A 20,626-nucleotide genomic window follows, 5' to 3' on the forward strand; every position below is an offset into this window, starting at 1 on the left:
CATTTTAGTCTTATTCATTCCCTTTGTTTCCTTTACTTATTACTTTTCCAAAACACCACCCTTTTCTATGTGTTCTGTCATTCTCTCTTCTGAACCTTCTCATTCCTTTTATGTACTTTTTCCATTTTTAGTCGAAACGCGATCTCACTCTTGTTCAGACTGGTGTTGAACTCCTGAGTTCAAGCATTCTTCCCCCTTTGGCCTCCCAGGGTGCTAGGATTATGGCTTGAGTCATCACACCTGGCCTATATATCACATTTTTTTGTAGACAGTTGTTTTATGTTAAAGCATTAGCACCAGTTGGTAACCTCTAAATTCATTAGGAACAAACATGAGCATTTAAACTCAACTTTTTCCTACACACATATATCCTTCATTCCTCCCACCTCCCAAATCTTTAATTTCTGATAATCATCTTGTTTAGTACCACATTATTCAGCAGGTGTTCACATAAAAATTTATAGTCCAGGAAATTTAAAAATTAGATTTAGTCCAAGAAGCATTGGAATGTACCTGGTTGACTAAAGCCTTGATTTGTGATTGCATCTGAAACATGTATAGAATAAATCTTGATTTCCCTGTAGTTTTGTGCTTTATAATAATGTAATTATCATTTGATTGTTTCTTCTTAAGTACTTGTTATTTAGGTAATAAAAATTTTAAATCAGTTTAAATTTAAAACTACATTGTTATAGTTTCTTATCTAATCCTTATCTGTGAAGGGTAACTACTTAGTGGTTTTAACTTGCTCTAGTGTAGAAAAGTCTTTGTTAGTGAGCTAATTTTTCAAAATTCATATGTATTTTAATTTGACTCTATATGCTTTATGGAGGAGACATCTGGTTATATTAGCACCATGCTATTTGCCCAGTTGGTGCCTAGATTTTTGCAGGGATTTCATAGGCTCTTCTTGTCCTTCATAGCTCTTTGAAGATGCTGAAATATAGAGCTCAAATGCAATTTCCAAAAACTCTAATAGCTAGAAAGACATTTGGAAATACTGTGTAGTAATTAGTGGGGACTACACATTTGAATCATTTTATTCAAAAGGAGTGGCAAGCTAAACTTTTGAAAGTACTGAACATCAGTGAAAGTTAAGATTCATCAGATTGCATGCTATGTGTGTTCTCTTTTTCTTTGTAACAGTAGGCATTTCTTTATTACCCTTTTCTTGTCTTTCTTCGTCTATGATGCTAGAGTCAAATTTTGATTGTTCAGTAAGTTTTAAGATTTGAAGGCAGAATTAATGTTTATTGATGTTATGTTTATAAACTATCATAGATGATCGAGCATCACTTATCTGTTCAGGCATTGATGAATCCAATATAAATTTTAAATTTGGAGAAAGAAAGGCAATTATATTCGATTGTTTATAAAGGACCTCATTGTTAGTTGATAAAATTTGAATGTAACCATTGCAATTGAGGGAAGTTTGCAGAGCCTGTTACTGAACAGAACATATGACTTTGGTTTGAAAAGGGGGAGGGTGGCAAAATAAATAGCACTCTTGTATATGCTTCAGATTTGCTACATGGGATTTGTTTTCTTCTCCATTGTGTGGTTTCTTTTTTGTGTCCAGGAAATAAACATGATGATGGTACCCAAAGTGATTCAGAAAATGCTGGGGCTCACAGGCGCTGTAGCAAACGTGCAGCTCTTGAGGAACACTTAAGGCGTCACCATTCAGAACAGAAAAGGCTACAGAAGGTCCAGGCTACTGAAAAGCATCAAGACCAGGCTGTTGTAAGTCAAACTGCTTTTATGATTGCATTCTTTGATGAAGACAATCCCAGAAAAAGAAGGTCATATTCTTTTTCTCAAAATGCGGAAATCTCGTGTCAGGATACTACACATTCAACCACACATACAAAACTTGAGAAAACCAAGTCTCCAACAACAGATGCCAAAGTGGTTTCTTTGTCTTTACAGACTAGCTCTACGCATCACAGAGGGGGGCATGGTGTTCCACATGGGAAATTGTTAAAACAGAAATCAGAGGAGCCATCGGTGTCAATACCCTTCCTACAAACTGCATTATTAAGAAGTTCAGGGAGTCTTGGGCACAGACCAAGCCAGGAGATGGATAAAATGTTAAAAAATCAAGCAACTTCTGCTACTTCTGAAAAGGATAATGATGATGACCAAAGTGACAAGGGTACTTATACCATTGAGTTAGAGAATCCCAACAGTGAGGAAGTGGAAGCAAGAAAAATGATTGACAAGGTAAATAATTGAAATTTGAGTATGATGTTAGCTATTCTGTGGTATATTTGTTGGAAATTATTGCAGAGTCAACACGAGATGTTCTCATGCTGTCAGTGGTATTGGAAATTTACAGGGTTTTTCTTGTTGTTGTTTGTTTGTTTTGAGACAGGGACTCACTCTGTTGCTTGTTGTTTTTTTTTTTCTATTTTTAGTAGAGACAGTATCTTGCTTTGCTTAGGCTGGTATCAAACTCCTGTGCTAAGCAGTCCTACCACCTCAACTTTCAGAGTGTTAGGAATACAGGCGTGAGCCACTGTGCCTGTCTAGAATTTTAGAGTTTTGTTAGGGAACTCCAAAGACTAAACATAAGGCCAAAATCCTTTCTGATTTCATTTTGCTTATATTCTGAATTTGCCTGCATTTCATATGTAAATTGTATATATTTCAGCTGTTCGGACCTTTTAAACTTGTGTGAATTGAAAATAGGTTTTAAAAATAGTGTACTTTGGACGTTCTTGGTTTGTATTTATTTTTAAAAAATTGTTATAACTCTGTTAACATAAATATAAATGTAAGCCAACACTAAAGAGTTAACCATAGGGTTCCTATCTACTGATTTCATGTTGGCAACATCAGAAAACACATGTTTTAGTTCATTTTGTTTTTTGTCCTTTTTTCTATTCACTGCTCTTTTTGGTGATAGAAAAGAAATGTATAAAAACAAAATCAGTTTTTTAAAGATACTGTCAATTTAGCCAATACTAGGCAAGTATATGCCTAGTTATGATGATTATCTGCATTCTAAATGTTTTGTGATGTTATTGATTAGTGTGTCTAATGATAGTTATATGGTTTAACAGGTAGTTTTTTTTTTTTTTCAGTTTGCCCACAGTAATAGAAAGTTTACTTTAAAATTAGCTATTTATTTTATATCCTGGAAAATAGCAGTATAAGTTTGCCTTATCAGTCTCTTTTTTTTTTTTTTTTTTTTTGAGATAAAGTCTCACTATGTCACCCTTGGTCGAGTGCCGTGGCATTACAGCTCACAGCAAACTCAAAGTGTTAGGCTTAAGCGATTCTCTTGCTTCAGCCTGCCTTTCAAGTAGCTGGGACTACAGGTGACCACCACAATGCCCACTATTTCTTTTGTTGCAGTTGTCATTGTTTAGCAGGCCTGGGCCAGGTTCGAACCTACCAGCGTGGTGCATGTGGCCGACGCCGTAACCACTGTACTATAGGCACTGATCCTCACTATCAGTCTCTTTATTTAAATTCTTACTCAACATGTGCTCCAGCAGTGAGCAGCATTAACATCGCTTGGGAGCTTGTTAAAAATAGACTCTCACGCCCATTCTAAACATACTGAATCACAATCTTCATTTAAAAACAAGACCTCTGGAGCGTGGGAAGGGGGTATGTATAGGAGAGGAGATGAAGAGAGGTTGGTTAATGGGTACAAACATACAGTTGGGTAGAAAGAATAAGTTCCAGTGTTTGATAGCACAGTAGGGTGATATACTTAACATTTATTGTATATTACAGAATAGCTAGAAGAAAGGACTAAATCTTGCCAACACGTAGAAATAATAAATATTTGAGGTGATGGATACCCTGAATTGATCATTGCACGTTCTATGCATGTAACAAAACATCACATGTATCCCATAAATAATGTATAAATAGTATGTGTTAATAAAAATGTAAAAAAACATAATTGCCAAATCATGGAAGCAACTCAAATGCCCATCAACTCATGAATGGATCAACAAATTGTCGTATATGTCCACCATGGAATACTATTCAGCCATTAACAAAGACGGAGACTTTACATCTTTTACATTTACATGGGTGGAGTTGAAACACATTCTTCTTAGTAAAGTATCTCAAGAATGGAAAAGTAAATATCCAGTGTACTCAATACTTGTATGAAACCAATATATAAATAATTACATACTCATATGAACAATAAAACACTAATATAGGAGGAAGGGGAAAATGAAGGGGGGAAGAGAGGGTAATTGGCAGAAGGAGGGAGGGCACTTGGCAAGATCTCACCTAGTGTGCACATCGTGAGCATGTATAACATGCCCCCTGGGTGAGGGGCTCTTTTATAACTGGAACTTTACCCTGGAAGTGAGAACAATGTAATCTAAAAATTTGTGCCCTCCTATTAATTTGGAATTTAAAAAAATAATAATTTTTGAACTCCAAAAATAATAATAATAATAATAATCATAAAGCTGATATTTATGATAATATAATCCCTCTGATAATGTGGGAAAAATATTAAAAGTTATGTTGACTTTTAATTTCATATTCTTAATTTTTATTTTGGGGTATATTCTGTGGTATATACATGTGTAATCAATTACTGCATTGTTTTACATAAATGATTTCAATGCATACGTTTATCAAGGTTACCACTGAGATGCAAAATGCCAACGTTTATTTATTTATTTATGGTTAATGTGAGGAAAACTCCAAATTTTTAAAGACCCATTTGTCTAGGAAATAGGTGTTATGCTAGCAATACTACTATAGTTGTTAATAAGAAATATAGGGCTTAAAGAACATAAGAGATTTCAATTGTAATGATCGATTTTTTTTTCCATTAAAATATTATTTTACAGAGAGAGATTTTGTATATTAAAATACTTACGAACATGGACATTTGCAGGTAGCCAGATCTAGGATTAAGTATAAAGTCTGCATATACTAATGTATGCCCTTTAGTAAATTCAATTACTAAATTAAGTAAATTCAAGCCTCAGTTTCTTTTACCTCTAAAATGGAAGGAATTTCACCAGACTATCAAATTCTATAAAAAGAATTAAATAAGATATATAAAATACCTATCTTATTATTAAGAGCTTTATAAATATTAGCTCTGTTTATTACTACTATAATTAACAGAGGAATCCCTACACCAGTACTGACAAAATCCTGGAAAGTCCTCTCAGCACTGCAAGGGTCAGATGTATTTGCCAAGTGGGAGTTACATTGTAAGCAGCCTGCCCTGCTAGAGGAGCAGAAAGCCCCAAAGGAAGCCCTGGCTGCAGTTGAGACTCTTCAGGAAACTGCTGGATGGAGAAGGTGACCGCAGAACCTGGTGTATACCAGTTGCTTATAATTGTCATCAGCATCTTTTATTCATTCTCAAAGAGAGTGTCAGTTTTGGCAGCAAATTACATGGTTCACGCTATAGACAGAGTAATCCAAGGTTTTAGATCAAGATTTATTTAAGAGGAGTAATGGCAGCATGTGACTGGATAAATGATTCAGAGTCATTCTAAGAAAACAAAGCTGAGACCAGACTGCAGGGAAAAACTATGGTCACTACATTGTCTTGTGACTGCTGAAGAAAGAGATCTGTGATTCCATTAGAAGTGGTTAATGTTGGAAACCAAATTCAGGCTAATTAAAGTCAGGCTCCGGGGAAATAAAAGCAGGGAACCAAGAATCAAATATCTGAAGAAAATGAAGTAACAATGGCCAAGAATAGCCAGAATGAAGGCATCAGAGGCACTTTGGGAGGATAGCAGATACAGGCATCATACTAAATGGCTTGGATGAGCTGTGTCATCCAGTTTCTCCCTTTTGTAGTTGGGGTGTACAGGATGGAAGTAATGGCTATCAGCCATTGTCTGTCTGAATTTAAATATTCTTTGGTCTTGAAAATTTTCATGTGGGTTACTGTTTCTCTTTCACCTCATCATTTGAGAGCTGGTTTATTTCATCAGTTCATTATTTGACATCAGCTATATGCTAGCCTTCATGTTAGGAGAGGATAATTCAAATGGAACTGAATTCTTCCCCTCGAGAAATAAGTGTATAGTAGGGTAGATGTGTACAGATGAAAAAGAATAGATTAAAATCAGCACGTCGAATACTTTGATAGACATGAGTTTTTGCAAATTACCAGCAGCTTCCAAGATATCAGCAGTCTTCCTCAGAGAACATGCCTGCCTTAGAGTTTCTAACCCTTTAATTTGAAGAGGCTCCCCTCGTCACGGTCATCAACATGTTTCATTTTAATTATAAGTGTTATCACTACTTCACTACTAGTTCCCTGTTTACATATTTGCCTTTCCACTCCACTCCTCCCCCCCCAGAGATACACACATAAATGTAAACTCCCTGACCACAGGATCCTAGTGCCAGCATATAAAGTGTCCTCAATTGATATTGAATTTAATTGCCAACTGAACTGGTTTTGAAACATATGTAATTAATTCCATAGCAGGCATGGTAGGTAGGGTTTTCAGAGAAGATGGGGTAACCTGTTCAAAAACACAGAGCAAGCCGGACTTGTTCAAAGGACCACAGTGACTTTTGGAGAGATGAAATTAGACTAGATACTGAAGTTCCTTGCGTAACATACTAAGGACTTTAGACTTTTCAATATTGAAGGCAGTTGGAAATCATTGAAAACTTTTAAGTAGGGTAGTAAGAGGTCAAGAAAAATTTGAGAATTACTTGAGGATAGAGGGTAGTTGTCTTAGGCTGTTTTGCTTTGGTATACCTGAGATTGGGTTAATTATAAAGAAAAGTGGTTTATTTAGCATACAATTCTACAGACTGGGAAGTTCAAGAATGTAGTCGTCTATCTGGACTGCTCATGAAGGCCACATGTTGGGTCAAACATGACAGTGGTCAAATGGGAAGTAGACATGTGCAAGGAGGCAAAACATGAGGGGTAGTAGCCTTGCCTTACACAGTCCACTGTGTGAGAGTCAACTGATTCATTCTCAGGGGATCCAGAACTCACACTCCCAAGAGGCACATTCCATCTATTCATGAGTGTCCACCCCTGGGACTCAAACACCCCCGACTAGCCCTGCCTCCCAACAGAGCTCACTGGCAATTAAACTTCAATGTGAGTTTTGGCTGGGACAGTTCACATCCAAGTCATAGCAGTATTTGAATGCAAAATAAGAGGTAGTTCAACCAGAGATAATTTATAGAGTAAGAAGAGACAAAGTATGAAATTCTTGGCAACACCAACCTAGGTGAACCAAGGAATGAATGAACAAAGGAAACTGAAAAGTATCAGGAGTAAGAGTCAACCAAGAGAATATAGCATCTTGGAATCACAAGCAGAGTCGAAAAGAAGTAAGCAACGATATCACATAAGTACTGATGTTAAGTATGATAAGCACTGAGTGCCTTTTCAGTTTTTCTCCATAATACATTGTATTCCTTGATCTAAAGAAAATAAAAACATGTATTTGCATTTTGATTTGGGAGAAGTTTTATAGGATTAAAAACAGGATTTCTTTAATGATATGACCAAAAGAAATATCATTTTCTTCTTTTTCTGTGCTGGTAGTAGTTAAAAGGTACTGCTATAACCTCTTTCTTTACCCCTAAATTATGGGATTACAGCATTTTGCTTAATATATTTATGCAATGCCTTTCCATAGATAAACCTTATTTTATGCAAGTCCCAAAATTACATTTTGCATTGTTAACATAAATATCTGATATTTATAAAGATCTCTTAAATTTTATGTCTGAGTTAATGGGAATATGCACTATAAGAAAAGCACTGTTTACTACCTGGCTTGAAGGCATTTATCTCACATAGGAGTAATAATCTCCCAGTTTCCTCCCCCAGGACCTTGCTGAAGCAACCTTCTCCAAGAACCCCTCACAATACCACTTTCTTCTCTCTACTCCTCTATCAAAGCAGGGGTTCTCAACCTGTGGGTCGCGACCCCTTTGGGGGTTCAAGGACCCTTTCACAGGGGTTGCCTGAGACCATCCTGCATATCAGATATTTACATTACGATTCATAACAGTACAAAATTACAGTTATAAAGTAGCAATGAAAATAATTTTATGGTTGGGGGTCACCACAACCTGAGGAACTGTATTAAAGGGTCATAGTATTAGGAAGGTTGAGAACCAGCGTACGAAGGCAAGAGGAATATCTTGTCAGAGCTGTTTCCTAGCCTTCTAAGTTGAATGAGGAAAATCTGTCTTGGAAAAAAGCTAAACATAAATGAACAAGAAAAAATAATTAGTAGGGGCTTGAGGATCTGTCTTTTTGAAAGAAAGATTTCTTTCTCAATTTCATACCATAGACCAACTCTGCTGAATTCTTTTTTCCCTGTCCTGAGTTTTAATTACTGTCCATTGTGTCAATGTATCTCCCCCCAGTAGGCCTCTCATTAGCATAATTAGCATATTTTTTCCCTCCTAGGGCCAGGTCACTGCTGGTTCTATAAGGCAACAGGTGGTAGGGAAGATTCTAGGACCAGAACTATAGAAAGACTGGAAACAGGATGAGGAATATATTCTACAGCAGTAAGTTAAACAGCCTGAAAAATTTAGGGCTGAGAACTTGGATCCTGGGGTAATATTCCAAAACCCAGAAATCATATCAGGATTTTAGATTAGATTGAAGCCAGGGAAATGATGATAAACCAAAGTTGAAATCTGTGTAGACACTGCCAAATAAAACACAGAGGAGGGCAGCATATCCACATATAAAATCAGAAAGGAGCGAGAGATCAAATAGGAACCTTGAGTAATAAGGGAGGATCTTGATAACAGAGTCAGCGTTCTGATTTTGACTTAACTTTTTTTTTTTTTCATTGAGTGATTAAAAAAATTTTTTTTCTACCAGGAGAATTTATTTTTGGTCTCTCTGATTGATTCTGTTCAACCTCTCCTATGTTAATTCCCAAAGCTTCACAAGGGAAACCTTACCTTGTTTTTCATTTAGATGCCTAACATTTGATAGGTTTGGTTTGCTTTCCTTTTCCTTTTTCTCTTATTGTGTGAAATCTTAATTTATTTTCCTGGCTGAGGGCTTTTCATTCAACTGTGCCTTCAGTTGAGTAAGCTCTTTCTTGTGTTTTTGGCATGCCTAGCTCCTCATAATGCACTTCATTTTTCCTTTAATTTTTTTTATTGTGGTAAAATACATAACATAAAATTTTCCATTTAGCTATTTTTAACTATAGAGTTCAGTGTTGTTAAATAGATTCATAATATACAACCATCACCACCATGCATCTCCATAACTTTTTTGTCTTATAAAATCATCACACAATTCATTTTGATAAGGCTTTCTCTAACTATGCTATTCAAAGTAACCCCAGCATTCACCTGTTGTATCTTTCATCAGGTTACCATGTTTTATTTCCATTATACAATTCACTTCTGTTGTGACATGCTTTTTTATTTATGTTAGCTAAATTATTTCAATGAATTTATAGATGGGTTAAATCCAATCAAACCCCCATAGAGAAGTTTTACTATGCTGAAACTAGTTTATGTTTTCATCCCAAAGTAACTTATTAAAATGTGTAGTTTAAAACTGTATGTTTTGCAAGCTTAATTTTGTAATAGTATGAAAGCTGTAAAAGACTATAGATTGTATTGGAAGCAAAGGAAATATGTAAGTTTCAGGAGCATGCCTCAGTTAGTACAAGTCTAAAGCTACTTTTTTGAGCTTCTTGCAATGCCTACCTCACACCTTAAAAATATGGCTGGTAAGGAAAGGGTAAGATGGTCATTGATGAACAGCCAGATTTTAGGGGTCAAAGGAAGGAAAACATGAGCCAGTAAAAGGAGAGAAATTGGGCATTTTAACTATAGAAACATTAGATGAGATCTAATTATAATTGGAAGAAGGAGCTAATAGAGAAAGATGTGAAAAGTGATGGAAAAGGAAAGGATTATGGATGTAAGACTCCTAAGGAATGGGGAAGAATCAAGGACTCAAAATAGATTAAGAGGAAGGACAAAGATTTGAGAGCGTATTTTTACCCAGACAGAGGTGCAGAAAAAGATGATAGGGTGTGATGGTGACTTCTAAAAACATTGAGGTAAAATTCACATTCCATTAAAATGACCATTTTAGCCGTTTAGCATGAATAATTCATTGGCTTTTAGTAATGAATAAAATCTGTCTATTAGACAGATATCTGATTTCATACCCTTCCCCTATCCATACACTGCCAGTCTAAAGAAATCCCTTGCTGGATGAGAGATCCAGGTTTTGTACTAGTTCATATTTGTTTTTTTTTTATTTTTTATTTTTTATCATAGCTGTGTACATTGATGTGAATATAGGGCACCATACACTGGTTTTATAGACCGTTTGACACATTTTCATCACATTGGTTAACATAGCCTTCCTGGCATTTTCTTAGTTATTGTGTTAAGATATTTACATTCTACATTTACTAAGTTTCACATATACCCTTGTAAGATGCACCGCAGGTGTGATTGAGACCTGGTCAGAGTTGGGTAGGGAAGAGAAGCATGAGCCTAGGGCTAACATTCTGCATTTGAAATATCTTTGAGCCATTCCAGATGGATGACAGGTAAGCAACTGTTTATAGTTGGTAATTGAAATGAAGCTTTGCATGTGGGTGAACAGAATCTGGAAGGAAAGATAAGAAAACCTAGCAAGGGCGGGGCCTGTGGCTCAGTGAGCAGGGCGCCGGCCCCATATGCAGAGGGTGGTGGGTTCAAACCCAGCCCCGGCCAAACTGCAACCAAAAAATGGCCGGGCGTTGTGGCGGGCGCCTGTAGTCCCAGCTACTTGGGAGGCTGAGGCAGGAGAATCGCCTAAGCCCAGGAGTTGGAGGTTGCTGTGAGCTGTGTGATGCCACGGCACTCTACCAAGGGCCATAAAGTGAGACTCTGTCTCTACAAAAAAAAAAAAAAAAAAAGAAAACCTAGCAAACTTGGTCTGGCTTTGAGGAGCTCTCAAATTCTGAGATCAGATTGTGATGCTTGTAAGTATACATCAGATGGTATATAGTTATTAAATATGAAAAGTATAATGGTTTTCAAGTAAATATAAACTGCTCACTCAAAAGTGGTCTCAAATGTTCACAGGAATGAACAGATAGAGATTTCAATCTGTTCTAGTCATTGCTATCTTAAATTTTTCAACACTATCAAACATACGTAGGTGTTAAATTTGTGGGAAAGCTTCATTTCTTCAGACCCTACCACTTTTTAAAAGGAAAATAATTGTTATTTTTCTAATAATACATGTGTAGCTGTTTCTGATGCTTTAAAAGGAATCTTTCAAAAGTCATCTGAGTCCTTAACATACAACTTCAAAGCATCCATTCTTTGTGTATGTTTTATTATCATTTCAAAATATAGTTGTCTTAGAAGTGATTTGGAGAGGTTTATTATATTTTATTTGAACCTGCTGCAAATCATGGTTTTAGTATGTATTAGAATTAAATATCAATCAGAAAATCATGTAAGGTAATTTCTAAATTAAAGTTCAGAGAGATGGAAAAATGCAAGTATTTATAAATGGTTATTTTTACTTCCTAATTTCAAACTTAAGGTATATTTTTCCTAGGAATTATAAAAATAAGGCAGTAAACTTTAGTAAATTTGTAATTCAATGACTTGATTTAAATACGATTTTTAATTTTCTTAAAGACAGACACAAATAACTTGAATAGCTCTAATCTGTTCTCTTGGCAAATGAGTTTAAAAGTAGAGCACAGAGGTGTATTCAGGTATTCTTACTGCTGTGGTTAAACTTAATTCATTTTTAGCATAATGAAACAGTTTTTATTTTTCCCTTCTATGCACTATGCTGTCATATATTACAAAAATTCCAATTTTATTTAAAGTTTGTAACGTATGATTTGCTCTTAAAGGAAAGGTAATTTGAATATTGAGTTCGACAGTACTGAAGCATAATTCTTAAAAACTATGTTTGAATTAAATATTAAATGGTAAGGCCATCTAGTGGTAAAATGTTCTAGTGAACATGTTTTAGTGAATTTGAAAATCTGATGGTATGTTTCACTACATATGAACTTTACAGTTTATCAAATAGCTATACCATTATAAATTAAATTAAAAATTTTACTAGAAAATAGTTTATCCCTACGGTTTTACATGGTCTATAGAAATTGAAGGCTTAAGATCCTTTTTTACAAATTGCTCAAATGCATAATATTTTTTTATTGTACAATCAGAGCCACAAACAATAGCTATCAAGAATAAGCATAGGGAACAAAGTAGAGACTTAATAATAAATTAGAACATTAAACTTCATATGACTAAAACTTTTCCAGTGTATGCAGCAAGATCCGGGGCCTGTAATATGCCAGGAAATGAGTAAGACTCAGGTCCTGCTCATAACAAAAAGCATGTGATTGTTTGTCTCTGTATTTAGAACTTTTCAAAAGAGTTGACCATTGACAACCTGCTTTTTTAAAAAGTTGATCTGTGTATAGGTCCAGGAATCTATATTTCAAAGGTCTTTAAGTGAGTGTTAGGCAAATAAAGTTTAGAATTATCTGTATGCTAAATCATACAATACAATCTGTTATTCAGAGCCTTAGAAAATGATATGTATAAATTTAACTCATATGTAAACATTAACATTTGATAGAAAAGGAACAGATAAAATGAGCCTCATATGCTTATAGTTTCTCAACATGCTTCTCAAAAACAACAAAGACACAAAGTGAAAGGGTACCTTTTTCTAACTTTGCATTATTATTTCACAACATTATTAAATCTTTTAACAAATCAAATATAGTATCCTGAATATTTCTTATATCTAATCAAATAAGATATTTGCTAAACATTAAAAAAGAGCTACTTTTACATAAACTGCAACTACGCATTTTCCTCTCTCCCACCATTCCAGTGAATGTTACTCTTAAGCAGGTTTTCCTCATTTTTGAAATTGCCTACTGAAATTAATTTAGAGTATTTTTATTTGCCACTTAAGTTAATAATAACATGTACCTATTAATCCAGTACCCACACTTTTTATTTTCCCTTATAAAATAATTTCTTCCCTCCTAGGTGTTTGGAGTAGATGACAATCAGGACTATAATAGGCCTATTGTCAATGACAAACATAAAGATCTAATAAAAGATTGGACTCTTAATTCTGCTGCAGTAGTAATGGAAGAAAGAAAACCACTGACTACACCTGGATTTTACAACTCGGAGGTATACATCTCTTCTATGTACTTAACTTTTGACAGGTGTAGATTGTAAATTTTTATCATTTGTAGATTACTTTATGTAATTGATATATCTCCTTGTAAAATTCTTCTAAAAACTCAAGTTTCATAATTTTTTGTTCCTAAAATAATTTTGCAGTTATTCAGTTTTAGTGATTATTAGCTTTTTAAAGTTAGGATTATTTTCTGAGTGTGGAAAATATTCTATTTCAGTAAGCAGTTAATGAGCTGTATGCTCACAGTTCTAATTTACATTATGAGATAAAACAAGAAACCTACACAACTTAACAATTTATAGGAAGTATCTTTGGAACTGGAACACCTTTATATCATGCCAGGAAAAATTATGCAAGTTGCTGCCTGATAGACACCACTATATACCTCAATAAGTGCCAGTGCAGTACAGCCCAAGATATTATCAGAGTAATGTGAAATTAATTAAAATTGTCTTGGTTAAGATAGAGAGTCAATTTGGGATAGTAGAGCTAGAAAGGCTTGAGTATAAATTGCAGAGCTGCCATTTGTAGCCGAGAGCCTTTGAGTCAGTCTCTTATCTTTAGTTTTCTCATCTGTACAAATGTTTTTGAGAAAGCCCCTTACAGAGAGGTTAATGAAGTCTGTACAGCACCCAGCGTAGTACCTGCCTGCAATTTATGCACTCAACAAATGTTCTTTCCCTTATCAGAAATACTAGAATTTCATTCCACGTTGGTGTAATGTAAGAAATGCATATAATTCAGAAGCATTAATTATTGCTTATTTAAATAATAAGAACTAACATTCAAGGGAAGCTTTCTGTGTGTAATTTTAAAAATAAGGAAATTGAAGTATATAGAAATTAGCTTGGCTCAGGTCTTATAACTAGTAGTTTGTGGAACCAGAATTTGAACCTTTAGCACCCTTTCTTTCTTTTTTCTTATTTTTTTAGATTCATTAAAGAATTTATATATTTTTTATTTTATTTTTTTTATTGTTTGGGATTCATTGAGGGCACAAAGAATTGGGTTACACTAATTGCATCTGTTAGATGAAGTCCCCCTTACATTTGCATCCTGCCCCCAAGAGGTGTGCCATACACCTTGACCCTCATCCCTTCCCTCCTCCCCTCTCCCCACTCCCTTATTCTACTACCTCACCCCTAGTATTAGCTAATCTACTGCCTTAATATTAGAATTGAGTACATTGGATTATGCTTCTCCATTCTTGTGATGCTTTACTAAGAAGAATGTGTTCCTCCTCAATCTAGGTTAACACAAAAGATGTTAAGTCTCCCATCTTTTTTAGTGGCTGAATAGTATTCCTGGTATACATATACCACAGTTTGTTAATCCATTCCTGGGTTAGTGGGCATTTAGGCTATTTCCACATTTTTGCCATTGTAAGAGTTGCAGTAAACAGTCTAGGGCAAATGTCTTTATGATAAAAGGGTTTTTTTCCTTCTGGGTAGATGGCTAGTTAATGGGATTACAGGGTCAAATGGGAGGTCTAATTTGAGTTCTTTGAGGATTCTCCATACTTTCTTCCAAAAGGTTGTATTAGTTTGCAGTCCCATCAGCAGTGTAAAAGTGTTCCCTTCTCTCCACATCCACGCCAGCAGCTTTGAGACTTTGTGAGGGGGGACATTCTCCCTAGGATTAGATAATATTTCAGGGTGGTTTTGATTTGCATTTCTCTGATGATTAGGGACGATGAGCATTGTTTCATATGTTTGTTAGCCATTCATCTGTCTTTAGACAGGGTTCTATTCATGTCTCTTGCCCAGTGACATTTGGGATTGTTTACTCTTTTTTTGTTCATTACTTTGAGTTCTCTGTAGATCCTAGTTAATAAGCTTTTGTGTGATTCATAGTATGCAAATATATTTTCCCATCCTGAAGGTTGTCTTTGGTTGCTTTTGTTGTTGTTTCCTTAGCTGTACAGAAGCTTTTCAATTTAATTAAGTCCCATTTGTTTATTTTTGTTGTTGTTGCAATTGTCCCTAAAATCTTCTTCATAGAATTTTTCCCCAGGCTGATAACTTCAAGTGTTTTCTTCGCTGTTTTTTTAAGGATTTTTATTGTTTCATGGCTTAGATTAAAATCTTTTATCTATCTTCAATTAATTTTTGTAGGTGGTGAGAGATGGTGGGTACAGTTTCAGACTTTACATGTGGTTATCCAATTCTCCTAGCACCATTTATTGAATAGGGATTCTTTTCACCACTCTATTTTTTGTTTGGTTTATCAAATAATGAAGTGGCTATAAGGTGTTAGTTTCATTTCATGGTTTTCTATTTGGTTCCAAATGTCTGTGTCTCTATTTTTGTGCCAATACCATGCTGTTTTGATCACTATCACCTTGTAGTATAGCCTAAAGTCTTGTAGGGTGATACCTCCAGGTTTGTTTTTATTATTAAGAATTGCCTTGGCCATAGGGGTTTTTTATGGTTCATACAAAATGAAGAATTATTTTTTCCAAATCTTGAAAGTATGATAATGGTATTTTACTGGGGATTGCATTGAATCTGTAGATTGCTTTGGGAAGTACAGACATTTTGAAAAGTGTTGATTCTTCCCAGTTTTGAGCATGGTATGTTCTTCCATTTGTTAATATCTTCTGCTATTTCTTTTCTTAAGATTTTGTAATTTCCTTTGTAGAGGTCCTTCACCTCTTCTGTTAGGTATATTCCTAGCTTTTTTTTTTTTTTGAGCTACTGTGAAGGGAATTGATTAGCTTCACATCTTGCCTGTTATTGGCATATAGAAAGGCTACTGATTTGTGGACATTGATTCTGTATCCTGAGACATTACTGTATTTTTGGGTCACTTCCAAGAGTTGAGATTCTCTATGTATAAGGTCATATCATCAGCAAAGAGTGAGAGTTTGATCCCCTCTGCTCCCATTTGGATGCCCTTTATTTCCTATTCTTGCCTGATTGGATTGGCTAGAACTTCCAGCACTATGTTGAATAGTAGTGGTTAAAACTAGAACCTTGTCTGGAGTTCTAGTTCTAACCACTACTATTCAACATAGTGCAAAAGTGGAAAAGCTTTCAGTTTTACTCCCTTCAGTATAATATTAGCTGTGGGTTTGTCATAGATGGCTTCAATCAGTTTAAGAAATGTGCCACCTATGCCATTATTCTTTAGTGTTCTAATTAGACAAGGATACTGAATTTTATCGAATACTTTTTCTGTATCTATTGAGAAGATCATATGGTCTTTGTTTTTCCTTCTGTTGATATGGTGAATTTCATTTGTGGACTTGCATATGTTAAACCAGCCTTGCATCCCTGGGATGAAACCTACTTGATTGTGATGAATATTGGCTAGGATTTCATTGAGAATTTTTGCATCTATATACATTAGTGAAATTGGTCTGAAGTTCTTTTTAGTTGGGTCTTTTCCTGATTTTGATATCAGGGTGATGTTTGCTTCATAGAATGCGTTTGAGAAGATTCCTTTCTTCTCAGGCTTTTAGAACAATTTCTGCAGCATGGGTATAAGCACAGCTTTGAAGGTTTGATATAATTCTGGTGTGAAGCTGTCCAGACCAGGGCATTATTTTGTTGGGAGATTTTTTATTATTTCTTCTATCTCAGTTCTTGATATTGGTCTGTTCACAAGATCTATTTCTTCTTGGTTAAGTGTAGGCAGAGGGTGCAATTCCAAGTATTGATCCATTTCCTCCACATTGTTAAGTTTCTTAGCATAGAGTTTCTTGTAATACTCAGAGATGATCTTTTGTATCATCATTTATTTCTTAACACATTCTTTGATTCATGTTATATGCTACCTCTTGGGAAATGAGCTAATTTTTAATATATAAATTATTAAAATATAAATAAGAAATAGTGAGGTGTTAAGTAAAAAATCATATAAATAAAATGTTGCATTTGTATGAAATACAAATAATTTTATAAACAGGTAAATAGTTCTGTATGTTTGTTTATTAATGTTAACATTTTCTCTTCACTGTCTATTTCCTAAATATTGGCACAACAATTACTATTTTAGTGTTCTTTATTCTCCTTTGGAAAATTTTTTAGTTTCTGGTTTTTATGATGTTAATTTACTTACTGAAAGCAGGTGAAAGTTGTCTGAGGCAATCTTTTGATACTCTCATTAATCTAGGAAGGATTGCAGTGAATGTGAATTTAAAAAGACTTCTTCCTCTCTTCTCTACTTCTTCAACCTGTTTCTGGTAAAATTTATCTAACTCCACTATGTTCCTGGCTTTATACCTGACAGGTCATTAGAACACTCTTCATAGAATGGTGTTACATAATTATATGTCAGTGAACCCATGCTAGTGGGTATTCTTAGCATGGTCCGAAAGGCTCTAGTATCACCTTCGGTACTCAGAAATGTAGGCAGGTACCATAGAACCTTGGAAGGGAATTCAAAGAATCAGCAGGCTTAGGTATATTTTGATTTCATTGTATGTGTGTTATTCTCTATATTTACTATTTTAACCTACTGATTTTGAAATCATGTAGTATAAAATATGCCTAAATCTTTCCTTCATCATATACATACAAATTTTTTTTTTTTTTTTGGTACAACAGGGTATTTTTCTGTCAACCAGGGTGGAATGCAGTAGCATGATCATAGTTCACTGCAACATAAAATTCCTGAGCACAAGCAATCCTCCAGTATTAGCCTCCCTTGTAGCTGAGACTCCAGGCATGTACCACCATGCCCAACTCATTATTTTATTTTTTGTAGAGATAGGTTCTCACTGTCTTGTTCAGGATGGCGTTGAACTTCTGGGCTTATGAAGTCTTCCCGCCTTGGCCTCCTGAAGGCATGAGCTACCGTGCCAGGCAATTTTATCTGTATTTATTCTATCATCCTTTATATAGGATAAATCTGTATCTGATACCTTTAATTAAATATTGTTTTGAGTAGCACAAATAACCTTTCCATTTCTTATCATTAGAGTCTCAGTATGAAGCCTTGGCTTGGAATTTTAGTATCAGTGTCATTTTTAGTGACATAATTTTTTTCCAGAGAAAATTTTTATTTTCTAGAGAATTTTCATTTTTAATAAAATTAAATTTAATAAATGAAAATATATCAAGGTGAGATTTAATTATGCCTGTGTATGACAAGTTAATGTGACTAAATGACATTTTCTTTCCTGAGAGTCAGATTTGTACAGGCTACATTATTTCATTGTCTTATTTTTCTCCTCAGGAAGGCACATCTTCATCTGGAAACAAACGTTGGGTTTCACAGTGGGCTAGCTTGGCAGCTAATCATACAAGGCATGATCAAGAAGAAAGGTTAATGGAATTGTGTGCACCAGCTCCTTTAGAGAATGGTATTTTCTTTTTTCCTTTCTTCTCTTCTTCTCTCTGTTTTTGTGAACATAGTTGCTAAAAAACAAGCTAGATCTACATAGTAGAAAAGTAAATTAGAGTTAAATATGTCCACATGCTCACACTACAGAGGTTATTTTTGTAACATGTAAAAAGGTGATATTTATCAGACATTTTGTATTTTGAGAGATTTCAAGCAGGGGAAAAATTTTAAGTGATAAAACATTTTTTTTTTTTTTTTTTTACATTTTATATACTTAGTAAGTTGAAACTTCCTGAGGACAGATGGAGGATTTAGTAGTTCATTCTGAGGCACTTTTCCTTTTAGTTGCAAATTTCTTTTGTTTTTTTTCAAGTCTGGTATTTAAACTTTATATGTTTACTTATAAATGAAAATTCTTTCTACTGTTTCTGATTTGCTCATATCTTAGGATAGTATTTTATTTTAACTAATGATATAGATATCATTAAAGTGTAATCCTAACTGAAGATAAGGAGATGATTGTAGGTGATGCATGTATATGTGACTATGAATTTATATATATTATATATATGAATGAAAATTTAAGACTATGACCAAGATAGATTCATTTACAAATACGGCAAATATTTTTGAGCCTACTATATGCCATGTATTTGCTGAAAAAGAAGTTACTTAATCTTATAAATCTATGTGATGTGATTCTTTTTATTACCTTTTAATTATATTTCTGGGAAGATAAATACAAAGTTTCTTTTTAAAATTTAGTTATATGCGTCTAATGATTTTTATTATTAGATCCAGTTAGTTACCTTCTTAATCAAAAATACAATGCTCGAGGTAGGGGCTGGACACAATGATGGTCAAAAGATACAGAGCCTGAAAGGGGAGAAATATGACAGATTGTTTTGAGATATATTGCAAAGCATGATAAATACAGTATTATAGTAGGTATTAAACACTCCAAAATTGCTAGGAGTAAGTTTCAAATTTCTGATCGCAAAAAATGTTAAGTATTGAGGCACTGGATATGTTAAGTAGCTTGATTTAATTCTTTCACATTATTCTCATAAATTATAACATTGCTTTTTACTCCATAAATATATACAATTACAAACTTCCAATTGACAATAAAAAAATAAAAGATGTATCTAGACGTGTTCCTAGTCGGAAAAAAAATCTCTCAAGGAGCATTTATCTGTATTCTTAATTCTTGTTAAAAATGGAAATTTGTTTTCATCTGTGTTTGTGGCACCCCAGAAATATTTTTCAAGAATTTATAAAAATTAATCACAAATATTTGAAGAAACCGCATAGCAGTGTACTAGAAAAGTTATTTGTTTACCATAGAAACTAATTACTAGTATACCCCAAAACTTATCTTAAATTATTTAGTGGTGAAGGAAAATTCTGTCCTTGTTATAAAAAATAATAGACTGCTTAGCTTTCATGATCTCATTCGTTTCATAATAATCTAAATGAATTTATTTAGATTAGCTCATAAATCTACTTAAATCCTAAAATGTTCTTATAAAATATACATTGAGTGTGTGTCGGGAGCAGGAGAGTGTAAGAAATAGTAGAAAAATACAGAAAGTTAAAATAACCATTTCATTTTAGGTACTGCATTAGTATTGTATTTATCCAAGAATAAACAAAATGAGATTACCTAGCTAATTGCTAAATTAAAGTTTAATCAGTCAGTTTGATAAGTATTTTGCTGCACCATAATGATCATATTGCTAGAATATTTAAATCCTAAACTCTTGGGATTATAAAAAAGGGAAAAAAGACCCACAGGAGCTATATGTTAATTAATATTTCCTTGAAAAGATGTTTCCCTTTTCTCAGAAATACATTCCATTTTTAACAGGAAAATTCTCCCTAAGTATTCTCAAATTTTCTCACTTGGAAAAATTAAAGTATAAATTTTCTTATTGGCTTCTATTTATTTGAGGAAACAAAAGGGATTGTATATTTTCATGTGATATGACCTTGATATATACCAAGAGACTATAATTTAAAAATCCTTCATTGTTTAAAATGTATGATATGTCCTAAGTATGAAAAGTATGACATTTCATATTTACGACTTTTTAACTAGCTTTGTATTTTAAAACAAAAAGTAAAGTTCTATAATATACTAATAATATATTAGTT

The 20,626-nt window shown here is 34.1% G+C and overlaps 1 protein-coding gene across 11 annotated transcripts in view; it reads left to right on the forward strand.

Moving 5' to 3' along the window:
• The window catches only part of CEP170 (centrosomal protein 170), a 125,807-nt gene that overhangs the window by 65,797 nt on the left and 39,384 nt on the right, over positions 1 to 20,626 (forward strand). For 6 of the 11 annotated variants that reach the window (XM_053606213.1, XM_053606219.1, XM_053606214.1 and 3 more), the window contains exons 9-11: positions 1,580 to 2,223; positions 13,021 to 13,170; positions 18,362 to 18,488. In XM_053606213.1, the coding sequence (XP_053462188.1) occupies positions 1,580 to 2,223; positions 13,021 to 13,170; positions 18,362 to 18,488 (921 nt within the window). The remainder of the gene's footprint in view (positions 1 to 1,579; positions 2,224 to 13,020; positions 13,171 to 18,361; positions 18,489 to 20,626) is intronic. The other 5 variants (XM_053606222.1, XM_053606223.1, XM_053606224.1 and 2 more) reach the window with 2 other exon arrangements.

Source organism: Nycticebus coucang, chromosome 10 (assembly GCF_027406575.1).
Source record: "Nycticebus coucang isolate mNycCou1 chromosome 10, mNycCou1.pri, whole genome shotgun sequence".
Lineage (NCBI taxonomy): Eukaryota > Metazoa > Chordata > Mammalia > Primates > Lorisidae > Nycticebus > Nycticebus coucang.